Source organism: Bufo bufo, chromosome 6 (assembly GCF_905171765.1).
Source record: "Bufo bufo chromosome 6, aBufBuf1.1, whole genome shotgun sequence".
Taxonomy (NCBI): domain Eukaryota; kingdom Metazoa; phylum Chordata; class Amphibia; order Anura; family Bufonidae; genus Bufo; species Bufo bufo.
Window position 1 is genome coordinate 326,328,614 of NC_053394.1, and position 27,913 is coordinate 326,356,526.

The window sequence follows — 27,913 nt, forward strand, 5'->3', positions numbered from 1 at the left end:
ATGAACAGTCGCGCCACACTGTGTATTTGGTACGAGCCGTTCGCATCTATCTGTCCCAGACGTCATCTTTCCAGCAGACGGATTGATGGAGAGAGTCCCTCCCTCCCCACTGTGACCTGGCTGCCACTGCCACCAATGAAAAGAGAGGGGCTGAGACGAGGGGCTGAGCCGAGGGCTGGCTGCGTCTAAAACTTCCATTTCCCAATGGATTAGTTTGGCCATTGTGGAAGGGTACCGCGTCAGTGACCGAGCCACACCCTTCCAGGTTACTGCTCATTCTGCTCGGGCAGTGCATCATGGGGCTTCAGCTCTTCAGGTATGCAAGGCTACCTGGTCGTCTTTGCACACCTTTTCCAAATTTTACAGAGTACACACCTTTGCGTCTTCTGATGCTTCTCTGGGGCGTAACATTTTGCAGACGGTGGTTCTCTGATTGGCTGGAGGGTTCTTGTTTATGCCCACCTTTGGGACTGCTCTGTAACGTCCCATAGTCAAGCCTGTGCCCCCCAATGATACGGATCAGAAAACTAGATTTCTCTCCCCTTCATTGGGGGAAACGGCTCCCGCCCGTTCTCTCGTTTACGGGCCTTTTCTGGCCTGCGTGGTTCTGGTTTTCTACATAGTTTGGTTTTCCTGTTTTTGTCTTGCTTCTCCTACTACTTTTGCACTAACTGATTTAGCTTAGTCCCTGTAGGAAGGGTATAGCTGGAGGGAAGAGCTCACACCTTTGTGCTTAGTGTCGCCTCCTAGTGGCAACAGCTATACCCATGGTCAACCCTGTGTCCCCCAATGATACGGAAGAGAAACACATTTTACGGCAAGTACAAAAATCTAGTTTTTTCAGACTATTGTATAATTGTGTACAGTTTGTGTGCTAGTGAAAATAAGGGTTAATTTTACCACATCACTTGAATAAAATTGTTCAATTTGTAAAATAATGTACTATTTAGTTTCAGAATTGTACCAGTCTCAGAGGCCCTTCATTGGCAAATATGTATGTCCTGTTGGAAGATGACAACCAAGATTAAAACGCCAACATGTGGGCTTTAATGAACCAGACGTACAGAACTTCCTCCAGTGTCCAGCATGGGGAGTTAGGCACTTTGAGTGTCAGAGGTCACACATGATCCCTAAACGAGGTAAGGATTGTCCAGGACTGCGACTCCAGCTGCCACACCACCATCAGCGTGCTCAGTGGCTTTTGTCCTAAGAAGATGACCCACACCTTCATTGAGAACCATCTTGTCACCTTGCCTAAAGTAAGAACCAACAGGCAAAATATTACACAGACATCTGATAAAGGGGTTCAAGAGAGCATGACATTTTCACACTGTCTGTACCTATAAGGTGCATATCACAGAAATACAACGTATAAGGACCACTTACCTCACATAGACTCCGAACATACCCAGCTCACTGATGCATTCTGACACTTTTACTTTGCTATTGGCTCTCAGTAGACAGCTCCTTACTGGCTGAGGCTTGATCTTATCCATCAGAATGTAAGAAGTGCACTCCGTGCTATCTTTGACCCTTTCTAGCACTTCTCTGATTTCATCACCGTAGATATTATTTCCTTATGAAAGAAATTGATATACATTATATGAATACATGGATGGCCAAAGTATAGAGTGTCGCTGCTTTTATTGATAAAGAATCAGTGTCTAAATCCTCATCAAATTTTGAATGGGTGAATTAGGGTTGTCACAATACCATCATTTTGTTTCAATTTCGATACCATAAAAAGTATTGCGATACTCAATACCACACGAAAGAAAAAAAAAAAAAAAACACCAAAAAAAGCTGCATACCGCATTTTATGGAACGTCCGGCCCATCATCAGAACAGAATAGTCCTATCCTATTTTTTGGGGGGGGACACAGTGTTTACCGCATAGAAGATATTTTTAAAGGGAACCTGTCACCGGGATTTGGGGTATAGAGCTGAGGACATGGGTTGCTAGATGGCCACTAGCACATCCGCAATATCCAGTCCCCATAGCTCTGTGTGCTTTTATTGTGTAAAAAACCCGATTTGATACATATGCAAATTAACATAGAGTCATTTATGGGCACTGGGTATTGCGGATGTGCTAGCGGCCATCTAGCAACCCATGTCCTCAGCTCTATACCCAAAATCCAGGTGACAGGTTCCCTTTAAATATTCTAATAGTTCAGACTTTTTCAGATGTGGCAATACCTAATATGTTTATTTTTTTATTGTTTATATATTTCATATGTAAAATTGGGAAAGGGGGCGATTTAAACCTTTAATATTTTGGCTTTTTTTTTTTTTTTCCTTAACTTTTTATTTAATAATTATTAGCCACCTTAGGGGCTGGAACCCTTGTCCTATTCACCCTTATAGAGCTCTATTAGGGTCAATAGGACTTTACACTCTCCCTGTTGCCCTGTGCATAGTGCACACAGCAGCAGGGAGATTACCATGGCAGCCAGGGCTTCAGTAGTGTCCTGGCTGTCATGGTAACCGATTGGAGCCCCAGGCTTACACTGCTGGGGCTCAGATCGGATGCTGCTACTGCCACCAATGAAATTACTAAGGAGGAGGGGGGACCCTGTGGCCACCAATAAATATAATACTGAGGAGGAGGGGAGGGCCCGTGGCCACTGCACCACCAATGAATATAATTAACCCCTACATACAAATGTACGCGGCGGACGCCGACCCTATCACACACCTGGCACCCGGCCTCAATGACAGGGATCCCGCCGAACCACGAGGGCCGCACCTGAGGGGTTAATTGATGTGGTTCATGGGATCGCCATGCCCCGTCATTGCGGCTGGGTGCCGGGTGTGTGTGACAGCTGGCACCTGCCGTGTACATTTGTATTAAGGGGTTAATTATATTCATTGGTGGTGCAGTGGCCACAGGTCCTCCCCTCCTCATCAGTGCTATTGTCATTGGTGGCAGGGGCAGCTTCACAGCCCCTCCCCTCTCTTTTCATTGGTGACAGTGGCAGCCAGGTCACAGTGGGGAATACACTTAAGTGCACAAAGTAAAGTCTGTCAGCCCAGTGGAATGTGTTTGAGGTTGGCATAGATGGGGCTTAAAAGGGGTTGTCCCATGAAAAATATTCTATATTTTTCAAACCAGCACCTAGATCTGAATACTTTTGCAATTGCATGTAATTAAATATTTAGTATAGCCACTGAGTTATTCACTAAAATGTATCTGTATAGCGCCACCTGCTGTTTGTTCTTTTTCTAATTTTTCTGTCCTGCTCCATGAGATGGGAGAACATGCGCAGTTCCATCCCTCAACTGCCATCAGCTCGCCTTGTGAGAACGTGCATGCCACCTAAGCTGCTGGCCTGAAATAAATCTAGCGGAGCAATTGGATCAATTAATGGGGATATCTCTGGATCTATATGAGGAACAGGGCTGGTCCTAAGTTTGTTAGAAAGAGATAGTTATGTGCTAACTATATGATATTTTCATTTTTTACATTACACATGGGATAACCCCTTTAAAAGGGATTCTGTCAGCTAGTTTGAGCCTATAGAACTGAGGACATGTGCTACTAGATCGCCACTAGCACGTCCGCAATATACATTTCCCATAGCTGTGAGTGCTTTTATTCAATAATAAAATAAAAAAAACTATTTTATATATACAGTACAGACCAAAAGTTTGGACACACCTTCTCATTCAAAGAGTTTTCTTTATTTTCATGACTATGAAAATTGTAGATTCACACTGAAGGCATCAAAACTATGAATTAACACATGTGGAATTATATACATAACAAAAGTGTGAAACAACTGAAAATATGTCCTATTCTAGGTTCTTCAAAGTAGCCACCTTTTGCTTTGATTACTGCTTTGCACACTCTTGGCATTCTCTTGATGAGCTTCAAGAGGTAGTCCCCTGAAATGGTTTTCACTTCACAGGTGTGCCCTGTCAGGTTTAATAAGTGGGATTTCTTGCCTTATAAATGGGGTTGGGACCATCAGTGGCGTTGAGGAGAAGTCAGGTGGATACACAGCTGATAGTCCTACTGAATAGACTGTTAGAATTTGTATTATGGCAAGAAAAAAGCAGCTAAGTAAAGAAAAACGAGTGGCCATCATTACTTTAAGAAATGAAGGTCAGTCAGCCGACAAATTGGGAAAACTTTGAAAGTAAGGGCTATTTGACCATGAAGGAGAGTGATGGGGTGCTGCGCCAGATGACCTGGCCTCCACAGTCACCGGACCTGAACCCAATCGAGATGGTTTGGGGTGAGCTGGACCGCAGAGTGAAGGCAAAAGGGCCAACAAGTGCTAAGCATCTCTGGGAACTCCTTCAAGACTGTTGGAAGACCATTTCAGGGGACTACCTCTTGAAGCTCATCAAGAGAATGCCAAGAGTGTGCAAAGCAGTAATCAAAGCAAAAGGTGGCTACTTTGAAGAACCTAGAATATGACATATTTTCAGTTGTTTCACACTTGCTTGTTATGTATATAATTCCACATGTGTTAATTCATAGTTTTGATGCCTTCATAGTCATGAAAATAAAGAAAACTCTTTGAATGAGAAGGTGTGTCCAAACTTTTGGTCTGTACTGTATGTAAATGAGACAAGGAGCCCAAGGGGCTGTTACCAACATTTCAGGAGCCCAGCCACACCCACTGTGAAGGAGCCCAGCACCGCCCGCATCCTCCGAATCTCTTCCTTGCTCCCCTGATGTCACATAGTTGAAGCAACGTAATTTCACGTATGCCAGCTAGCACATGTGCAGTTCACTCCCTGAGGCCGATGCCAGCACATGGAAAAAACACCATGCAGGCACTCACATGCGGCATACTCGCGCATGCGCGAGATTACAACGCTTCAACTCTGCGACGTCGGGGGAGCAAGGAGGAGATTCGGAGGATGCGGGCGGTGCAGGGCTTCTTCACAGTGGGTGTGGCTGGGCTTCTGAAACGTTGGTAACAGCCCCTTGGGCTCCTTACTTGCCTCATTTGCATATATATAAAAAAAATATTATTGAATAAAAGCATTTATACCTATGGGAAATGTATATTGCGGACATGCTAGTCGTGATCTAGCAGCACATGTCCTCAGCTCTATAGGCTCAAACTAGCTGACAGAATCCCTTTAAGGATCCTATGGAGGCCCTTCCATGCCTCAGAAGAGGTAAGATTGGCTCACACATACCAGAAATGTATGCAATAGACAGATCAAACGCAAAATCAGCATGTCTTTCATGTGGATTTTGCTGCATATACTCCACGGAAATGCTATGGATTTCATTGTAAAGGGTGACATCTGCTGCAATTCCAATAGAAATCCACATCAACATTTGCAAGCAAGACATGCAGTTTTTATGGTATATATGAATCCATCCGAAAAAGATTCTCGATCTCAGAATTCTAACCTCAGAGGTCTGGACTTTTACCTCCTCGTTCATTTGCAGACACCGCATGCTGCATAACCTCCTAGACTGTTTAGCTGAATATTGTATAGCAATCACACTGTACACCATTACATAATTGTGGTATTTACCTCCGCCTTCTCGTTGTGGTTTTAATACATATTGGTCTGAGTTTTCCAGTGCTATCTTCACAGTGTGGTTTCCTTCTTCACCCTGAATAATAATAATAATAATAATAATAATAATCATAAAAAAAAAAAAAAAAGCTTGCAGATAACATACTGAAAGCATCCGGTAATGACATTTCTGAAGTTTTGCTGAATGCATATATTGCAATGTGCTCTGCATCGGAAAAAGGAGTATTGTTTGCATCACATACAACTCAATAGTAAATCCACAAGGAACGTGGGGAGGGATTGGTTTAGAAGGTCTCAAAATTAGGATTGCACCTATGACTAGGAACTGCTAGGTTATAAGATGTAACTCATCAGCAGAAGGCAAGTAAAGGAAGGTATTGCAAACTTATTAAGCTTTTAAAGGGCATCTGTCAGCAGGGGGGCAGTGGTTAATCAGTTTTTAGACAGCATGTGCACTAGGTATTATGGATAGAACAATAAGGATGAATACAAGTAGCGCAAGGATACAGTAAGAGGATGATAGTAGCAAGTTTGTAAAACAGCTCGTCACATCCCTGTAATCGTTACACTACACTTACAAAAATAATAATTCCAAAGAAAAAGTGACACAGCTGATATTTTTAAAATTTTTAGTAGTCAATAGGTGTACAAGATATCTCGCTGACCATTTGTAAATAATGACAGATTTGTACCTATGACACTGGCTGACCTGTTACATATGCGCTTGGCAGCTGAAGGCATCTGTGTTGGTCCCATGTTCATATGTGCCTGTATTGCTGAGAAAAAATAATAATATGTAGTTTTAATATATACAAATGAGACTTTAGGAGCAATGGTGGTGTTTCCGTTGCACCTAGAGGCTCTACCCTCTCTGCACTTTGATTGACTTTAAAAGTCAGGGTCAGGCGTGATCATGTTTACACTACCTGATCCTGTCAAAGTGCAGTAGGTGCAGCAGTTGCAGAGAGAGCAGAGCCCCTAGGTGTAATGGTAACGCCCCCGTTGCTTCTAGAGGCTCACTTGCATATATTAAAACATCATTTTTCTCAGCAATGCGGTCACATATGAACATGGGACCAACACAGATGTCTTCAGCTGCCAAGTGCACATGTAACAGGTCAGCCAGTGTCATAGGTACAAATCTGCTGACAGATGCCCTTTAATGCAGTTCATATCTGGATGTGAACTGATTAAGGTAGAAAACCTACTTTTGATCATTTGTAAATGCCATTCAACATAAAACTGCTTAAAATCTACAGAAAGCTACAACTTCAAGGATAACGAGTACACAGTATAAAGGAAATTTTCTATAAGGGTCCTTCATAAGGTACAAGAACCTGGACATTTGAACCATATTATGTCACAATTCTCAGTTTAAAACAATTTGTATTTCTTCATACGTCTTCGTTTTAGTATGTAACTGCATTGAGAAATGGTGGGATTTGTCATTTTCATTTATACATACTGGATTTGGATTGGGGAGTAGTGCGTGTTCTCAGCAGTTAATATTTTACCATCTAAGCCTCCACGTACAATATCTAAGGAGTACAGGCCTGCGAAAGTCTCTCTGATTCTGGAAACGGCCTCCGGTTTGTCAGGCAGAAACTTTTCCAGGACAAGAGGGCGGCTCAGTTCCTGCTGCACCTTCTTGGTACCGACCAGCTGGGTTGCTATGTCTGGGCATTTCACTGCTCTGGATCTTTCCATCATAAGACGAGCTTCCCAAGCCTGTAAAAGTGGAACAGTTGTATTATACCACATATAACTAGCATGACTGGGATTCAACAGGATGGTCATTTTACACCAGTGACTAATCACCGACATTACATATCATAAAGTAAATTACCCACTGATCTGACTCCATTTCCAATATATAATTGGAATATTTATTCCATATCAACAAGATTTTATAATACAATGACTAACCACACACCTACAACTCTGCTGCATTTCACTGCTACTGTTCCATCTCAGAAGACCAGTTTCACTGGTATCCACTTCAATGGATTTTAATTACAGAGAAATTCTTCCATTAATATCCTGGGGAAAAACTCTATGGAAAAATAAAAAAAATCCATCTTTACCTGCTGTCACGGATGAGGTATAGGAGAACACCACACTGACAACCAGGAGGGAAAGGGAAAGCCACTAGGCCTTAACGCTAGGGAAAGGAAAAGGTCACCTCCTAGAGAATCCTACTCCTGGCCCTGACTCCTAACCGTATGGGCACCCCTTGAAGGTAGGAATTTCTATACCCTGGAACCCTAGAGACCCTAAAGAGCCCTAAGGATATTGGCAGGGCTGAGACAACCCGTTCCTTCCCAGATGAAAAAACAAGCGTCTCCCTGAGGCCTAGTAACAACCAACAAGGAAGGGAAAACAAAACACAAACAAACGCGACATTTAACTTCTGTAGTGATGGACGAGCAGAAACTCCAAAGAGGACAACACAACAGCTCTTCCAAAACCAAATGAAGATATTTTATAGCACAGTCAGAAGGGTGGGGTAAGACTAAATAGGGTTGAAGTAATGACTACTAAGCTACACCTGAAACAAGGGATGTGGTCATAAACAACAACACTGAGTCAAGAGTAATCAAAAGAGGCTGTTAGATTCCTCCGCCAGTCTCTTGATCTCCTGACATCTGTCACAGAAGGGACCGTGACACCTGCATTTTGCGATACCCTCGCCTCTATACATCCTAATCCAGTTGAAATCACACTTTCACTATGTTAGTGAGTGATTGGCAAGCGTCAGGGCTTTCTAAAAACCACTGATAGCGGAGCAAATCATGATTTGTTGTGTCACCCTAGTAACATGTACAGCGCCTTGCACATACATGGGAGCGTTATATTTTAAATGTCTAACTTTCCATGTTACTATAGTTAAAGAAAAAACATTTAATCATTTAGTGTTCACAATGACAAATGATCCTCTTCTTTCCAGATCACTTGCCAGTGGTCATCTCATTATCATCGTAAGCAGGATTACAATGAAAGGTACCATCATAAAGCAGGAGGAAGATAAAACTTCCAAAAATAGGTGATGGGGACAGCTCATTTCCTCCCCCCATCCTGCACAATAACCTCTGCACAGGTCACAGAGCATGTCTACAACACTCTCCCATAGATTTCAATGAATCTTCTGTGGACTACAGGTGCCTATGAAGTTTATTGGGAAGGGATAGGATTGAGAGTTAATGGATATTGCTATTGTCATGCTTTTGTATGATTGCTCTGGGCTTTTGCAGGTAATTCCATAACAAAAAACGAAGTTGAGAAGAGCTTTATAAGCTGGATATACGAACCTGCTCACTGTAATCCTCAGGCATATATCCAGTTCTGAAATACGCCACTGCAACCTCATAGCCATCCCTAAAAGAAATGGTTATGTTAGCATGGCTCAAGTATGAGTACTCAATAAGAGACAGATGTGAATGTCAGAAGTAGTAGAAATACCTACACAGAGAGACATTTCTTTTCATCCAATGATCCTCTCTCATAGACATCCGTGAGACGTCTCCTAATCACTTTGATATTTCTGGAAAATAAAATGTAAGAGAATGAGAAAAACACAATACATATGTCATAAATCACTCATTATATAGATGCACAGAGCGTCACATATCGGCCAGAAGTAGCAAACTGTCATAAGAAGAGGAAGCTGTATTTGAGTAAGTGATCAGATATAACTACTGGATAAGGACAACTGTGAGTAATTGTGGAGAAGGGATTTTTTTAATGACCAAATGCTGTAGTGAACAGTCAGCTCAAGCCTTAGTACCTACATAACCTTGTTATCCCATATATTAATAACTATTATGACCTGAAGTCACCAGAGACAACTAACCAATACTTCCCAGCAACAATGACCCAGGGTGCTATGTATAATAGGAAAATGGAGCATGAAGTCACAGTCCAGTACAAGGGGATCTCCATTTACAGAATTTCCACCTGCTGATGCTGCTCTTTTCCTGGAGAAGCAAGCAATATCATGGATTAAAAATCGAAATCCTGTGGGATCGATTAGGTGACTGTCTATTAGATCCCACTGACAACACGGTCAGCCGATTCCTCGGAAGCTGCCATAGGCATAACTTGCAGCTCCAGGGCCCCAATGCAAAATCTATTGCAGGATTGGATTGCCAACTATTACCCATCATTTACCAGTACTGGTCTCATTCTCCTAATATGAGGCCACAACGTCTTTGGGGCTCTTCAAGCAGCCAGGCCCTGGTGCAACCACTAAGTCTGCAGCCCCCATAGTTACACTCCTGGAACTTGATGTAATGAATGAAGAGACCCCCCATAATGGACTGTTAGAATGGAGGTTGATTAGAACAAATGCAACCATGATGTGAAATAAACATGACTACTCCCCTACATGAAATCGGAGTAACACAGATCCAAAGATTTTTACCCCGAAACACTGACAGGGACGCGTCTTCTAATGGAATAAATATGGTACCATTGCATTTCCTAATACAGACTTCCATATCTTGATTTCCAACCGGTCAATATCACAAGCAGGGGGGGGGGAGGGGGGAATTGCACTTTTTTAAACAAAAAAAAATAAAAAATAATTTTTACCTGTTCCACAGTTCATTCTCAATGTACCGGTGATCAAAAATGTTCCTCTGTACACTCTCAACCAAAAACATGACAACAGCCCTGAAAAATAAAGATTATTGTATATAGAGGAACCTAGAGGAGCTGATAGTCAGCCAACTGATTTCACAAATAGAAATAAATTCATTGAATCCTCTGCAGCTAAAACAGGCCCATGAATGAAATCTACTACTATTTTCACCAAAACATAACAAAATGGTATAAAACACAAACTCCTCGTGACTTCTTTGTAAAATCAGACATAAAATATTCAAATTCATTAGGTAACTATGATAAGTGAGAAAACCAACGCTCCATCCTTCACAAGCTAGACTTACTTTTGTGAGCCATACAGTTCCCAGGCCTTAGCAATCGCTCGGGATATCCCAAGTGATGGGTTGTTTGACAGAATCTTACAAGCTTCTTCTGGTTTCCCGAGTGCCTTCAGGACGTGTCTACAGAAATATGGAAGAGCTGCACTTAAAAGATGGCAACGTTTTTTTGAAAAAAAAACAAAAAAAAAACTGACGTAGTGTTTTTCCTTTTTTAATTTTTGTTTTTTCACTCCCTGCCGTCGAGGAGCCAACAATGATGGCTTGTTTTTTCTGTGGGACAACTTTTACTTTCTAATGGAACCACTTAATATTGCATACAACATAGTGGGAAGCTGGAAGAAAACTCTAAAGGCAGGTTACAGCCGATTGTCGGGAAGAAAGCGTTCCTTACCGCCAGTCGGCTGCTCGTTCAGTGGAGGAGACCTGGGGTGGAATTGGGAAAAAAATATTACAATTCCACCGTTTTATGGGTTTCATTTTTACAGAGTTCCCATTGTGAAACTGACCTGTTACCTTCATTCTGTGGTTCAGTACGATTACATTTGCAAAAAAACACATTGGAAAAAAAATGTTTTCTTTGCATCGCCATATTCTGTCCCCTGTTAATCGTTGATAGTTGCGTCTGCAGAGCTGTGTGAGGTGATCTGTATTTTTTATTTATACCATTTTGGGGGTTTAGGGATTTTTGGTTACGTTTTTGTTAAATTTTTTGGGGGGGAGGTGAAGAGACCAAAAGCTGTGAAAAGACCATTTAGATTTTTTTTCCATTACGCTGTTCACCGTACAGGATAAATATTTTTACATTTTAATATTTCCGGCGGCAATACAAAGGATCTTTATTTTTTATTGTTTATTTATCTGTATTTAGAAAATGGGAAAGGGGGTGATTTAAATTTTTATATCTTTTTTTTTTTTTTTTTTACATTTATTTTCAGTCCTCCTAGGGGACTTTAACATGCAATCATCTGACTGCTTATCCCATAGACTGCAATGGTTTACCTAAGGTGAGCCATCTAAAAGACCCGACATCTGCAGCACATGTATGGCAGATGTTCATCTGTTTCAATAACAAAATGTAGATAAAATGAAACCTATTGTCACCTCATAATTTGTCTGCTCTAACAGGAAAAACATACCAGAAATTAAAGTATTACTGTCACTTCAAGTATTTTTCTATGTATAGGGGAAGTGGTTAGGAATATACTTTATTAGGGGATTTTGTTCAGTTTTATAAAAAAAAAAAAAAGGCTACTTTCACACTAGCGGCACGGACCTCCGGCAGGCTGTTCCGTCGGGTGAACAGCCTGTTGGATCCGTCCTGCCGCCAGTGAACGTGTTCCCCCGGACTGCCGCTCCGTCCCCATTGACTATAATGGGGGCGGGGGCAGAGTTCCAGTGAAGGCAGCGCACAGCGGGAGGCTGCCGGAATAAAACTACGACATGTCCGACATTTGTTCCGGCAGCCTCTCGCCGTGCCTCCGCCCCGAGCCCATTATAGTCAATGGGGACTGAGAGGCAGTCTAGGGGCATACATTCACTAGCGGCAGGACGGATCCGACAGGCTGTTCACCCGATGGAACAGCCTGCCAGAGGTCTGTGCCGCTAGTGTGAAAGTAGCTTAAATGAGCATAGCTAAGGAAACCCTGTGTTCAGAGTGCACTGTAGACGGCTCATTATTACATGCAGAGTTTTTCACTACTTTACACATCTTTTGCGGCCCCATTGAAATGAATGGGTCCGCACCTGTTCCGCAAAATTGCAGAACGGATGCGGACTCATTCATACGGCCGTCTGAGTGAGCCTCAACAGTGAGCAGTCTTCATTGCACAGTACATACTGAACACGAAGATGGATTTTCCTTAGTGACTGTCATTTAGAGCACTGCTAAGCAACCACAGATGCAGTTTTTTTTTAGTTTTTTTGTTATAAAACTGAACACAATCACCTACAAAAACACTCCTTACCAGTGTTTTGGTGGTTACATAAGATATAAATACACACATAAAATCAGTGAAAATCTTAATATCCCCCGGTCACGGGTGCAGTCCGCACATGAGTCCGAGGCTGCCATTTCACATGAAATCCAATTTCAACAATCTCTTTATGGCATCTATTGACCAGAATATCGGTGAAATATAATCTGCATTCTTACTGGTGCACCGCAGGAGTCCGAGATGATAGCCCCCCAAAACTGGCAGCAATCGTATTAATCTCGATCTGTTTCAGAGCTGTGGTCCCATCTGCTCTGCAGTCAAACATGTAGTCTGAGCGATTGATGCCCAAAAACACAGTCTGAAAAATATAATAAGACATGGTTTGATAGAGAATCGACATGTCAGCAACTAAAAGCGTCACAGACTTCTACCTACCTGAGCCAGGCCTTCATCCAGCACGTGTCTATAAATTTTGAAAAGACGCTCTATGAAGTCGTCCACTTTTATGGTGCTGTAAAATAGAATAAGAATTAGATTTTTTTTTAGAATAGGTATATGTCACCTTAAAGGAAGCTGTAAAAGAAATAAATGGCTAATATATTGTATAGAAACAGTATCTACAGTACCTACTGAAAACATGGCACAGCTATATTACATAAGACAGCACATCATTGCCATCATCTCCGCCATCATTGCCAGTTCCCGTATTAATTTGCCTTTAATGCACATTCGGCTTATCAATTAGGAGGAAAGGAAGTGATCACCAGTTTTCGGCACAGCTATGATGTGGGAAGGCAATGTCCTGTTAACAGCCATTGGAATGAAATAGTCATGAAAATCAACATGGCTGTTTCAAGGCCTGTTCACATCGCATGTATGCATCCTGTTAGGACATGAAAATCTTGTACAGAACATACATACTTCTAGAGGATAAGCGCCCTTTTGAAAAGTGGTCTCAAAATGTAAGCCATCTCTTGAGCCAGAACTTGATATGCACTGAGACAGAGTACCAGATTTAACATGCTCCCTAGTAAGAGTCTGATCAGCCAGGGTCTGCTCGCTGCCCATATCTATCAAATACCAGTTGGGGCAAGAATGGTTTGGCCATTTCCTAACTCCATCATAAACATGCATGCGCTGCCGAATGTGCACACCCGTTTATATCAGAAATATTGTGCTGCCCCTCAGGCAGTCTGGTATCTCCTGCGGGAACAATGAATGATGCCGAAACTAGCATGACCAATGCCTCTTTTTCCTGACATTGCATAGAAGACGGTGGTCCGCCTCAGGGTCAGCTTTAGGTTTACCAGGAATGGTCACAAGTTCTACAGCACAGAACGACATTGCATGCCCGGATGGAGACTACAGCACCACCCTCCACCTTCTGTGAGAAGCACATGCAGATGATGAGCATTACAACAGACCCTTCACTTCCATTTGCAAAACATATCAAGTGCTCAAGTGCCACTAAAATATATATTTTAACATAAGATTGCTGTACCAGGTCAGGCGGTTAATTATTTAGCGTACAGTAGACCACTTTATTGCCACAACCCACCACAGGAATGCATCAGACAAGTGACTGTTAAAGGCTACACCCTTGGGGTTCTTTTTTTATTTTTTTTATTAGTGCATTTGTTTTCATTTTGAGCTCAATTTTTTTTGGGGGATTGTTCTTTAGTAAAAAAAAAAAAATCTAAGACCCTGTCTCTATACAGTGTCGAGATTCTCTATTAGCAGACTTTGTGCTTACATTGTGTCCCATCAGAGAACTTAGCTAACGGCTCATGTGAAGCTTACCTCTGATCTCCTGACAGCTCAAACACTTATTATAGATCAGTTCTCATCTTACTGATACGAATATGGTTTAAATGCTATGTACACCTTAGGGGGCAATTTTTTTTTGTTTGCATTGCACTCATTTTGAACTAAAAATATTTTTTTATTAAAGCCCTTTTTTCTGTACAGAGCTGATATGTTCTAGTAGCACCGTTTGGATTTTCTGTCTTTTCCGTCAGACCAGGAGCAGACGGACTCCTTATCTCTGCTCTCTGATGTTATATAAACGTCGCATTATAGGTCAGTTCTTATCTTACCGATAAGAATGTGGCTTAAAGGGAACCTGTCATCAACTTTGTGCTGCCCATACTAACAGCAGTATAAAGTAGAGATAGGCGAGTTGATTTCAGCGGTCTGTCATTTATAACTTAAAAGTAAGTGGTTGCCGAGAACCAACATCACAATCACTGCAGACTAGGCCTGGAAGAGAGTCACTGCCATTCATGAATTCCTGCTCTCCTGCCCACCTGTTGATGACTGACAGTCTTCCACCTAGTTTTCTCCCTTTCTCTCTAGGAGAGAACTGCCAATCATCAGCAGATGGGTGAGAATGCAGGAGATTATGTATAACCAGGACTCTACTCAAGATTTGACTCTTTTCAAGGCCTGTGCTGCAACGATTATGACGCTGGTTCTCGGCAACCACTTACCTTTAGCTCATGAGTGACACACCGCTGAAATCAGCATTTCTGTTACTATTTTATACTGCCCTCAGTGAGGTCAACATAAAGTTGATGACAGGCTCCCTTTAAATAAGTGTTTATAAGCTGTTAGTAGTTTAGAGATAAGGGCTGTACATAGGCATCTGATGATGGCTCAGTGAAAGTGAGATCCTGACAGCTAAGCTAAAACTTAACCCTTTATGACAAAAACTGCTGAAAAACTTTAACTCATATGTATGTAATAATCTCTACATGTGATAAGTAACATTTACTACCTAAGCACGATTACTTGGGCATAGCCTGCTGCATTTGTTATACCTTGAAAGCGCACTCTCCAGGAATGACAGGTTCTGGCTGAGGCGATCCACCAGCAAATTAAAATCTTCTTGGACAGACTTTGCTTGTTCAAAGAGGTGTCTCGGCACAGGAGAAGGAAGCAAAGTGAATGGAGCAAAATTCACCACCTAATGCACAGCGGAAAATGAGAATGGATAATCAATAATTATAAGTAACAAATATTATTAACCTGGCAGTGCACATTAGTTAGGAACTTAGTGTAATTCTCAGACGCCAATGCTAATGCTTTTCCTAGGGGAACTATTAAAAAAAAAAAAAAGTCAAAAAAGAAGTTAATACTTAATGAAAAATAAATGAAAAATTAAAATACATAAACAATTTAAGAAAAAATAAACATAATGGCCATATCCATGTGTGAAAATGCCTGTACTATTAAAATATAAAAATATTTATCCCATACGGCAAATGGCAAAACAGGGAGGAAAAATAAAGTCAAAATTTGCTATATTTTTGTTTCTTTGCCGCTCCACAAAAAATTTAATAAAGAGTGATCAAAAAGTCATACACAATCCAAAATGGTATCAATGAAAAGTACAGATCGTTGCCCCGCAAGAAATGAGCCCTCACATAGCTCCCTACATGAAAAAAAAAAGTTATGGGGGTAAGAATATGGAAATGCAAAGAAAATAAATTAATTTTCTCCAAAGTTTTTATTCTTTTTTTCAGTATTTAAAAACACAAGAAAAACTATACATACGTGGTATCGTTGTAATCATGACCAGTGACCAGTAGAATGAAAGTCCCTACCACATAGGAAATGGTGTAAAAACAAAACCCATAAAACTGTGGTGGAATTGAGTTTTTTTTTTTATAATTCCATTATAAATTCTATTATAAACCCCATTTAGAATTTTTTCCCTGCTTCCCACTATACTGTATGCTACTGTAAATGGTGCCATTAGAAAGTACAACTTGCCCTGCAGAAAACAAACCCTCATACAGCTATGTGAATGGAAAAATAAAAAAAAAGTTATGCCATTGGGAAGGCTGGGAGTAAAAATGAAATCGCCCAGTCATTAAAGGGGTTGTCCGGGTTCAGGGCTGAACCCAGATACAGTCCTGATCAAAAGTTTAAGACCACTTGAAAAATGGCAAAAAAAAATCATATTTTACATTGTTGGATCTTAACAAGGTTCCAAGTAGAGCTTCAACATGCAACAAGAAGAAATGAGAGTGAGACAAAACATTTTTTGAGCATTCAATTAATTGAAAATAACGATTAAACTGAAACAGGCTGTTTTTCAGCTGATCCAAATTTTAGGACCACATGCCTTTAAAAGGCCAAATCTGTGCAAAGATGTGGATTCATTGTCATTTTCCGTCAGGTAGTCACACGTTGTGATGGCAAAGGCAAAAAATCTCCTTTTTTGAAAGTGGTCGGGTTGAACTGCATAAGCAGGGTCTCTCACAGCGCGCCATCGCTGCTGAGGTGGGATGCAGTAAGACAGTCATTTGGAATTTCTTAAATGATCCTGAGGGTTATGGAAGAAAAAAGTCAAGAGGAAGACACAAAAAAATTTCATCAGCACTGAGCCGGAGGATCCAAATGGCTGTCCGTCAAGACACTGGACGATCCTCGACCCAAATTAAGGCCCTTACTGTTGCTGACTGCAGCCCCATAACCATCAGACGGCATCGTCTCCTTGAACGCCACAGAACTGCTCGTTTGGACTTTGCAAGAGAGCACCAAACATGGGACATTCAAAAGGTGGAAGAAAGTTTTATTCTCTGATGAGAAAAAAAATAACCTTGATGGTCCTGATGGTTTCCAACGTTACTGGCATGACAAGCAGATCCCACCTGAGATGTTTTCTACGCGCCACAGTGGAGGGGGCGCCATAATGGTCTGGGGTGCTTTTTCCTTCAGTGGAACAATGGAGCTTCAGGAAGTGCAGGGGCATCAAACGGCCGCTGGCTATGTCCAGATGTTGCAGAGAGCATTCCTCATGACTGAGGGCCCTCGTCTGTGTGGTAACGACTGGGTTTTTCAACAGGACAACGCTACAGTACACAATGCCCGCAGGACAAGGGACTTCTTCCAGGAGAATAACATCACTCTTTTGGCCCATCCTGCGTGTTCCCCTGATCTAAATCCAATTGAGAACCTTTGGGGATGGATGGCAAGGGAAGTTTACAAAAATGGACAACAGTTCCAGACAATAGATGGCCTTCGTGCGGCCGTCTTCACCACTTGGAGAAATGTTCCCACTCACCTCATGGAAACGCTTGCATCAAGCATGCTGAAACTAATTTTGGAAGTGATAAACAATAACGGCGGAGCTACTCATTACCGAGGTCATGTTTGGAGGTTGGATTTCTGTTTTTGGGGGGGGGGGGGGGGGGGGGGGGGGGGGGTAGTTTTTTTTTGGAGGTGTGGTCCTAAACTTTTGATCAGCTGAAAAACAGCCTGTTTCAGTTTATTCGTTGTTTTCATTAAATTCAATGCTCAAGAAATGTTTTGTCTCACTCCCATTTCTTCTTTTTGGATGTTGAAACTCTACTTGGAACCTTGTTAAGATCCAGCCATGATTTTGATCAGGACTGTATAAGCTCCACTTCACTCCTTTAACATGCTCACAACAAACAGCGCTCCACTTCTACATGGTAAAGAAGTGAAGGGCAGCGCACATCCGGGTTCAGCCCTGAACAATCCCTTTAAGGGGTTAATGTACGTGTTCCAGTATTCACTACAATTCTGTATACACTACACTTCTAGGATTATATTCATTATATTTAAAAGAACACACACCAACCACAATATTAGGGCCCTTGCACACGACCGTATGCCCTCCGAGATATACGGTCCATGAGCGGGCCATATGTCCCGGAGGGGCATTGATCGTGCGCACGGGAGCACACAGCATCATAGATTACAATGATGCTGTGCACGTCGGGTAGCCTGCTGTGGTATCGTCCTGCACTCTCAAGATCATATGAGTGCAGAACAATAGTCCCGCGGGCGGCCCGATGTCCACAGCATCATTGTAATCTATGATGCTATGCGCTCCCGTGCACATGATCCATGCCGCTCCGAGACATATGGCCCGCTCACGGACCATATATCTTGGAGGGCATACGGTCGTGTGCAAGGGCCCTTATGCAAAGATTACTATATACTTTGAACTGTGCCATTACATGTTAAAGGGGGTTTTCTGAGATTTTTTTTTTTTACTGATGACCTATCCTCTGGGTAGGTCATCAGCATGTGATCGGTGGCGGTCTGACACCTGGGACCCCCGCTGATCAGCTGTTTGAGAAGGCAGCTGTGCTTGCAGTAGGACCGCGGCTTTCTCGCTGCTTTTTCTAGGCCGTGTGACGACACGTTCATGTGTCCTGTGGCCTAGGCACAGCTCAGCACCAATTCAAGTGAATGGGGCTGAGCGCAATACCAAGCACAGCCACTATACAATGTACGACACTGAGCTTGGCGAGGAGGCAGCGGTGCTCACAGGAGCGCTGCTACCTTCTCAAACAGCTGATTGGCGTGGGTTCTGGGTGTAGGACCCCTGCCGATCAGATACTGATGACCATTAGTAAAAAAATAAAAATTATAATAATCTCAGAAAACCCTTTTAAACTCTCACACACAAACGTTTTGAAGCACTATGATATGCACATCTAGTGTTAATATAATGTTAGTGGTTGGAAGAAGAAGAAGAGTCCACTTTTTACCAGGACAGGTGACCCTTGGTTCTTTTCCAGAGATGAAGCTTTATTTCGATTACCCGACCCGGAGACTGCAAGTATCATAGCTGTGGTCTCAATGAGATATGGATGGATGTACCTACTACTCAGAGTGATGTTCCCCCTTATTCACCCATCCTCCAGCCTTTCTTCTTATACCATTTTTTCCCTTTGACTAAAATGTGGAGGATATCTAATTGGATAGTAGAAGATTTTAAAACTAAACATACTGCCTATCGGTAGATTTTTAAAACTAAACATCTTTTTTAAAACCCAACATGCATGCTCAACGTGTAGTATTGTTTCAATGGTGGCAGTCGTACATTTTATCCGGACAATTGTGTGCGGGCCTTTGTCACAAACAATAGTAACCTTTACTGTAAATAGTAAATCCGGACAGAAGAAACAGGATCCCTTGCATGTTATGCACATCTGGCATCTGTTTGAGCCATTTCTATCTGAGATCCGTTTCTTTTGAGACTCATGCACACGTCCGTGGAACACGGACCGTGAGATACCGGCCCGGATTCCTGCTGAGTGCAGGAGCGCACGGCGTCATTGGTTGCTATGACGCCGTGCGCCCGCTGCTGTACAGTAATACACTCGTATTATTTAGGCCGGTATCTCACGGTCCATGTTCCACGGACGTGTTCATGAGGCTTTAGATGGGGAAAAAAAAAAGTACTGCATGCAGGACTTTTTCAGTCTAAAATAATGGATCTCTGAAGAAAAATTCTCAAAACGGATGCCAAATGTGCATAACTGATGCATAGGATCCTGTTTTGTTTTTTTCCTGACAGATCGACTGACTGTAACTATGAAAAGAACCTGATTAAATATCCTCCAGTGTATGTCTACATTACTCACCACATAAATCCCCCAATCACCTGCATGTACGGCAGAAGACTGCTGATGCCAGTGATTGGCTGCAGCGGTCACGTGGATGTCATCGCTGCAGCAAAGTAAACAAAGACTGGTGGGTAGAACGTTCGTCTTAGCGCTGGAGAAATGGGGGGGGAGTGAGTAATTATTATTATTATTTTTTAATCACATTTCCTGCAGTTAGGCTAATTTTGATAATGCAATGGGGCGGGCAGCAGTGTGGTACTGTGGACCACAATGACGCCCACAGACACGCAGCTGTCGCCGATACTGCAGATGAACAGTGCTGTGCTGAAGTGCCGGAAACAGCCACAGTATGGACATCAATGTGTCAGGGGCTGTGGTACTACAACAACTACCATTGTCCCTTCATTCCGCTGATCGTTGAGGGTCATGGCGGTGGGATGCTATTCACCACATACTGATGGCCTATCCTTAGGACTGATTTGGTCACAAAGATCATGGCCAAATCAGACATTGACATTCTCACTGACCACCCAGACCAGTAAACATCTGTATCTATGAGCATACTGTACTTACATCAGATGAATTTGGACTCTCCTTTGTCCTCATAACAATTCCTTGCAGGAGGGCTGCATCAACAGCATTGGGGGCTATCTCCTCAAGCAGCGCTGCGTTGTTATATACATCGGCCCATAAATCAGCCATTTTGGAGCTGTGTGGAGGAAAGTTTATATTAACATATTCAGAAAATAATGCTGCAACACAAGGACCAAGTGATCAGTCAAAGCGGCCCTGATATTGGGCTTGTGGACTTCTGTTAGTGGCATTTGGAGAAAAGTTGGAAATTCGGATTAAATCTCGTCAACAATCAATTCTTAGGTTTTGGCTAAATATTCGTATGTATTCCCATTCAGGCAATTTAAATAGATGTATTGCTTAAATGGGTTTTCCCACCACAGGAAGTGATGGCATAATATGGTTCCAACTGCTGGGACTGTCACAATCCTCCACGTGAAAGGACTGCAGCGCTAGTTAAACACTGCGTCTCCTTCACAGCTTTTCCTGCGCAGCGCTAATACCATCTACTGCTGTACAGGGAAATGTCACTTGGAAGGGGCTGTGCTGTAAATCTCAGCACACTGGGAGGCTGGGAAGGCAAGTGTGAAGAGCAAAAGGCAAAGGGATTGAGGTGAAACTTACAGTATCAGAAGGTTATATCATATCCTAGGGAGACCATCTCTTCTCATGATGGCAAAACAGCATTTACAAAGAAGATGACTGAATGCTTGGTGCTTACCACTGACCTCACAAAACGTGAACCTCTGATTGCATAAATCAATAGTAGAAGCAAAGATAATCAACTTTGTAATATACGGTATCTTATTACAGAAAGATACTTCTTTCTCCACTTACCAGGTTCCTTTCCTACGCCACCCTTTGTCTATTCACAGATAGACACACGACAGACTTCCCTACTCCCAGATCCCCACTGATGTTATTCTCTGATATATATTTCAAAAGCTTCTGAACTTGAGCACACTTTTACGGAAAAACATCCATATACCTTAGGACCCCAACGCACACAAATCTGCTCTGGTGCTTTTTATTTTTACTCCTAAAACACCATTGAAACCGCTAGCGTTTTCTTCTGTACTGTGCTTGTGGTTTTTATGGCGCTTTTTAGTGTCTATTTTTTCTTTTCTTTTTTTAAATAGACAAAAAAAAATGACAAAAGCTTCAATATGTTATATTTAAAAAAACAAAAACAAAACCCAGAGGCCACAAAAACCCCAGTAGGAAAGAAAAAAATAAAAATCACGTGTGCGTCTTATATTCCCACAGGTTCTCAGCTAACAGCTCGAGTTGGAACCACAAAAAAAATGCAAAAAAATACCAAAAAAGTGCTGAAAAACTCAAAATTATGTGTTAACCATGTGCACCAATTATGCCAATCATGGTTCTCTATGCTATACGTAGTTGATATATGCTATATATGAAGATGAACAGCCTGACAACAAAACAGCACATTCTTCTGAAATGAGCATATTAACCAAAAATGGCTACTACCCGCGGTGCTGTAGTTACATAAAATCTAGAGTATGTATGAGCCTATTGTCATAGAGGTGGGCACTGTGAGGTTGTCAGAAAGCTATCTGGGAGCAAAGCCAGGAATTGCATGACTTGAGTACTAAGACAAAGAGGGAAATATATGAGGATTAGTGTCCAGCCTCACTGGGGTTAATTGTACAGACGGAAAATTATAACTTCTCAAGAAGTTAATAAGCTGCTTTACCAGCCAGAATAAAGGTAATAAACCAACAATACGCTCTTTATTTCTTCTATAAATACGTAAAAAGCAGTATATGAATATCCCACCCAGAACACACCGGAATAACACAGTGTAGTGTATCCTAACTTCTTCAGCCACATCTTTGACTAAGTGCCATAAGTCTTAGGCCTCATGTACACGACCATTCAGTTTTTGCGGTCCGCAAACCGCGGATCCGCAAAACAAGGAAGGCCCGCCCGTGTGCCTTCCGCAATTTGTGGAACGGAACGGGTGGCCTATTGTAGAAATGCCTATTCTTGTCCTCAAAACAGACAAGAATAGGACAGGTTATATTTTTTTGGCGGGGCCACGGAACGGAGCAACAGATGCGGACAGAACACGGAGTGCAGTCCGCATCATTTGTGGCCCCATTGAAGTGAATGGGTCCGCACCCGAGCCGCCAAAACTGTGGCTCGGATGTGGACCAAAACAACGGCCGTGTGCATGAGGCCTAACTGAAATGACTCCAGGATGAGCTATAATTTAATACACTGCAGTGGGTATAATGGTTTGGGCAGCAGGAACTGAACAGACAGGCTGCGCTGATACAGCGCTCTGCACCAAAGAAAGTCTTGTGTAGGAATTCGCATGAGACTTTTTGTAAAGAGTAAAATTGCCTGTACAGGCGTCATCGCAACCACTACGAGAAGAAATGCACACTTTGAGGCTCCGACGTGTTACTAGGTGGCCGGGTTCACATCCCCTTCAGAACAACAGAAAAAGAACGGAAAAAAATGGATCCCTTATTTAAAGCATTCGTTATGCTCAGTTATGCATATCTGGCATCAGGGCCGGTGCAAGGATTTTTGCCAACACAAGCGAAGCTACATTTTGGCGCCCCCCCTCGCAGCTCACCTGGCCCTGGTCCTGTCTGCAGTAGCTGGCTTCTCCTCTGTGTGCTCCTGGTATCTTCTCTCTGCTTCAGACAATCGCTGGTTTCAGGACCGTATTTTTCGCCCTCTAAGACACACCTAGGTTTTAGAGGAGGATAATAAGAAAAAAATATTTTCCATTACACCTCAGGTCAGAACAGCAATCAGACCCCCAATGTTAATCAGACCTCAGATCAGACCCCGATATCAGACATCAGCCCCCATGTCACATTTCCCCCCCTCCTTTTAATATAATCCTCTCTGTCACATTTCCCCCCCTCCATGTCAAATCACCTATGCACATCATGATCACATCATTACCCCTATTGTGTCACATTTCAGTCGTCCCCATGGCACAACTCCACTCCACTCGCCACATCCCCATGTCACAAGTAGTGAATAAAAAAAAAAAAAAAAGGAAAGAAAGAAAGGTTAATTTTTCCGCCCTCGCCCAGGGTGCGCCCTAAGGCAGCCGCTTGGTCTGCCTTATGGTAGCGCCGCCCCTGTCTGGCATCCGTTTTAGTTATTTATATCCGAGATCCGTAATTTTAGAGAAAAAAAAAAATGAAGGACTTTGTTTAAAATAACAGATCTCCAATGGAAATGGCTAAAATGGACGCCAAATGTGCATAACGGATGCTTTAAATACAGGATCTGTTCTTCTGAAGGTGATGTGCACCCAGCCTAAGAAAGGTTGAGCGATCCAGAGCCGACCATACATGAGAAAGAAGACAGCTGAATTGGCCAAATTCACCAGGATCAGCCATCTTTTGTGTATGGACCCCCAACAACAGAGGGTACAGCGATCGTCCAGGATCAGCCAAAATTGAGGCATAAGCAGTGGACTGTTAAAATAAAAAAACGACCATTACTTATGTCCCCGTTGCTCCCTGCTGCTGGTCTTTTCTTACATGGCTTCAGTGCATCCACAAAACGTGACTGCTGCAACCAATAACTAGGCCTCAGAGGGGTTGTTCACCTTCGGTGACCTTTCTGCCTGGCCCCCCACGTCGCCAGACCTGAGGATAGAAGCATACTTACCTGCTCCCTGCCGCTGGGTTCCAGCTCCTTCAGTCCCCCATCACCCACATCCTGTTTGACACGGGCGACATGGCTGCTGCACCCAATCACTGGCCACGGCGGTGATGGGTGCCCCTGCATCACGTGACCCTGTGACATTACACATGGAGGGTAATGTCACCGTTGTGGCCAGCCATTGGTTGCAGCAGCCACGTGATCTGCATCAAACCGGATGTTGACAGGGGGAAACTGGGGCAAAGCAGCGGCGGTGGGGGACCAAAGGAGTGAGAACCCAGTTACGGGGAGCAGGTAAGTATGCTTCCATGCGCAGGGTCTGGCGACATGGGTGGGGGGGGGGGGAAGTGGTTTGGCAGAAAGGTCCCTGAAGGTGAACCATTCCTTTGAGGCGGGGGTCACGTAACTGATTCGCTGCAGATTTGCTGTCGCAGATTTTCGTGAGGCAAATCCGCAGCGTTGTACAGTACCAGCAAAGTGGATGAGAATTTCTGAATTCTCATCCACATGTTGCGTAAAGATAAACGCAACAGAAAAGCTGCGGCATTGCGGTTTTGAAATCCGCAGCATGTCAATTTATCCAGCAGATTATTTCTCTTGCGGATTGTACCTTTCTCAATGGAGAGGGTGAAATCTCCTGGCTTTTCCTCAGCCAAAAACACATATAATAGGCGTGGTTTTGTTGCGTGTTTTTGTGCAGTTTTTCCATCACATGTGTCCACAGAACCGTAAACAATGACCGGCAGCGCTGGAGGCTCAACAGGTAAGTAACACTTATGTTCTTTTACACCATCCCCTGACTGTGCACCAACTATTGGTAAGTTGTGACAACCCCTTTAAGGCCTCATGCACACAAACATATTCTGCTTCCGTGTCCGTTCCGTTTTTTTGCGGATAGGATTCAGACCTATTCATTTCAATATGTCTGCAAAAAATGCGGACAGCACACCGGGGGGGGATCTCAGGTGTACGGCTGTGGTAAATACAATATCTGCCGTCTTGTTCTTTGCTGTAAATGCAATGATTTTACCTCAGCAGTCACCATATGATACAAGCTCATACATGGGACAGGGGACCGCATACATGGGAGAGGGGACCGCATACACGGGAGAGGGGACCGCATACACGGGAGAGGGGACCGCATACACGGGAGAGGGGACCGCATACACGGGAGAGGGGACCGCATACACGGGAGAGGGGACCGCATACACGGGAGAGGGGACCGCATACACGGGAGAGGGGACCGCATACACGGGAGAGGGGACCGCATACACGGGACAGGGGACCGCATACACGGGACAGGGGACCGCATACACGGGACAGGGGACCGCATACTATTATAATATTATAATAGTGTCACCGGGTCCTGAATTCATTACCATCATGTCCCCCGACAGGGTACCGCATACAGGAGACAGGGGACCGCATACACGGGACAGGGGACCGCATACACGGGACAGGGGACCGCATACACGGGACAGGGGACCGCATACACGGGACAGGGGACCGCATACACGGGACCGCATACACGGGACAGGGGACCGCATACACGGGACAGGGGGACCGCATACACGGGACAGGGGACCGCATACACGAGACAGGGGACCGCATACTATTATAATATTATAATAGTGTCACCGGGTCCTGAATTCATTACCATCATGTCCCCCGACAGGGTACCGCATACATGGGACAGGGGACCGCATACATGGGACAGGGGACCGCATACATGGGACAGGGGACCGCATACTATTATAATATTATAATAGTGTCACCGGGTCCTGAATTCATTACCATCACGTCCCCCGACAGGGGACCGCATACATGAGACAGGGGACCGCATACATGAGACAGGGGACCGCATACATGAGACAGGGGACCGCATACTATTATAATATTATAATAGTGTCACCGGGTCCTGAATTCATTACCATCACGTCCCCCGACAGGGGACCGCATACATGAGACAGGGGACCGCATACATGAGACAGGGGACCGCATACATGAGACAGGGGACCGCAAACATGGGACAGGGGACCGCAAACATGGGACAGGGGACCGCAAACATGGGACAGGGGACCGCATACATGGGACAGGGGACCGCAAACATGGGACAGGGGACCGCATACATGGGACAGGGGACCGCATACATGGGACAGGGGACCGCATACATGGGACAGGGGACCGCATACATGGGACAGGGGACCGCATACTATTATAATAGTGTCACCGGGTCCTGAATTCATTACCATCACGTCCCCCGACAGGGGACCGCATACACGGGACAGGGGACCGCATACACGGGACAGGGGACCGCATACACGGGACAGGGGACCGCATACACGGACCGCATACACGAGACAGGGGACCGGCATACACGTGACAGGGGACCGCATACACGAGACAGGGGACCGCATACACGAGACAGGGGACCGCATACACGAGACAGGGGACCGCATACACGGGGGACCGCATACACGAGACAGGGGACCGCATACACGGGGGACCGCATACACGGGACAGGGGACCGCATACACGGGACAGGGGACCGCATACACGAGACAGGGGACCGCATACACGAGACAGGGGACCGCATACACGAGACAGGGGACCGCATACACGAGACAGGGGACCGCATACACGAGACAGGGGACCGCATACACGAGACAGGGGACCGCATACACGAGACAGGGGACCGCATACTATTATAATATTATAATAGTGTCACCGGGTCCTGAATTCATTACCATCATGTCCCCCGACAGGGTACCGCATACATGAGACAGGGGACCGCATACATGGGACAGGGGACCGCATACATGGGACAGGGGACCGCATACATGGGACAGGGGACCGCATACTATTATAATATTATAATAGTGTCACCGGGTCCTGAATTCATTACCATCACGTCCCCCGACAGGGGACCGCATACATGAGACAGGGGACCGCATACATGAGACAGGGGACCGCATACATGAGACAGGGGACCGCATACATGAGACAGGGGACCGCATACATGAGACAGGGGACCGCATACATGGGACAGGGGACCGCATACATGGGACAGGGGACCGCATACATGGGACAGGGGACCGCATACATGGGACAGGGGACCGCATACATGGGACAGGGGACCGCATACTATTATAATATTATAATAGTGTCACCGGGTCCTGAATTCATTACCATCACGTCCCCCGACAGGGGACCGCATACATGAGACAGGGGACCGCATACATGGGACAGGGGACCGCAAACAATACATGGGACAGGGGACCGCATACTATTATAATAGTGTCACCGGGTCCTGAATTCATTACCATCACGTCTCCCGACAGGGGACCGCATACACGAAACAGGGGACCGCATACACGGGACAGGGGACCGCATACACGGGACAGGGGACCGCATATGGGCAGCACGGTGGCTCAGTGGTTAGCGCTGCTACCTTGCAAGGCAACCAAAGAAAGCATCTCCATGGAGTTTGTATGTTCTCCCCGTGTTTGCGTGGGTTTCCTCCCACCCACACTCTAAAGACATATTGATGGGGAACTTAGATTGTGAGCCCCATTGGGGACAGTGTAATGCTAATGTCTGTAAAGTGCAGAAAATAAATAGGTGACTACATACCTGTATGTGTGACATCATACTAACCTATTACGCTGGATAATATTATAATAATGTCACCTGAATTCATTACCATCACTCACCCGCTACTTCCTCGTCTCCTCTCTCTAGCTATGAATCAAACACACAACCAGTGTGCGACTGCAGGTGAGGAGGGGCGTGCCAGACACGTCTTCCTGATTGGTCAGCAGATCGAGGCTTGGAATGCACAAGGCGAAGCTGCTCATTGGCTCCCGCGGGAAAGAGTCAACTCAGCGTGACTGTGCAG

General features: G+C 44.1%; 1 protein-coding gene across 6 annotated transcripts; it reads right to left on the reverse strand.

Moving 5' to 3' along the window:
* Positions 1 to 343: 343 nt before the first annotated feature.
* Positions 344 to 27,811, reverse strand: GSS (glutathione synthetase). 6 transcript variants are annotated; one of them, XM_040434945.1, is made up of 13 exons: positions 27,729 to 27,811; positions 20,356 to 20,491; positions 15,211 to 15,356; positions 12,827 to 12,902; positions 12,610 to 12,749; positions 10,461 to 10,577; positions 10,105 to 10,185; positions 8,978 to 9,055; positions 8,823 to 8,889; positions 7,048 to 7,242; positions 5,509 to 5,590; positions 1,387 to 1,576; positions 344 to 1,254 (listed from the first exon to the last, which is right to left on the reverse strand). In XM_040434945.1, the coding sequence occupies exons 2-13, from the start codon at positions 20,482 to 20,484 to the stop codon at positions 1,131 to 1,133; spliced, it is 1,425 nt and encodes a 474-aa protein (XP_040290879.1). In that variant the 5' UTR covers positions 20,485 to 20,491; positions 27,729 to 27,811; the 3' UTR covers positions 344 to 1,130. The 6 variants fall into 6 exon arrangements, with proteins under 6 accessions (XP_040290879.1, XP_040290880.1, XP_040290881.1 ...); XM_040434946.1 differs by having other exon boundaries at positions 27,673 to 27,795; XM_040434947.1 differs by having other exon boundaries at positions 27,649 to 27,749.
* Between the last annotated feature and the right edge of the window lie 102 nt (positions 27,812 to 27,913).

Coding starts and splice junctions, on each gene's coding strand:
- GSS (XM_040434945.1), bottom strand. CDS start 20,484: ATGGCTGATTTATGGGCCGATGTATATAACAACGCAGCGCTGCTTGAG. Junction 9,056..10,104: donor GAGAATGAACTGTGGAACAG/GTAAAAATTATT, acceptor TTTATTTTCCAG/AAATATCAAAGTGATTAGGA. Junction 1,577..5,508: donor ACCACAACGAGAAGGCGGAG/GTAAATACCACA, acceptor TTCTTTCATAAG/GAAATAATATCTACGGTGAT.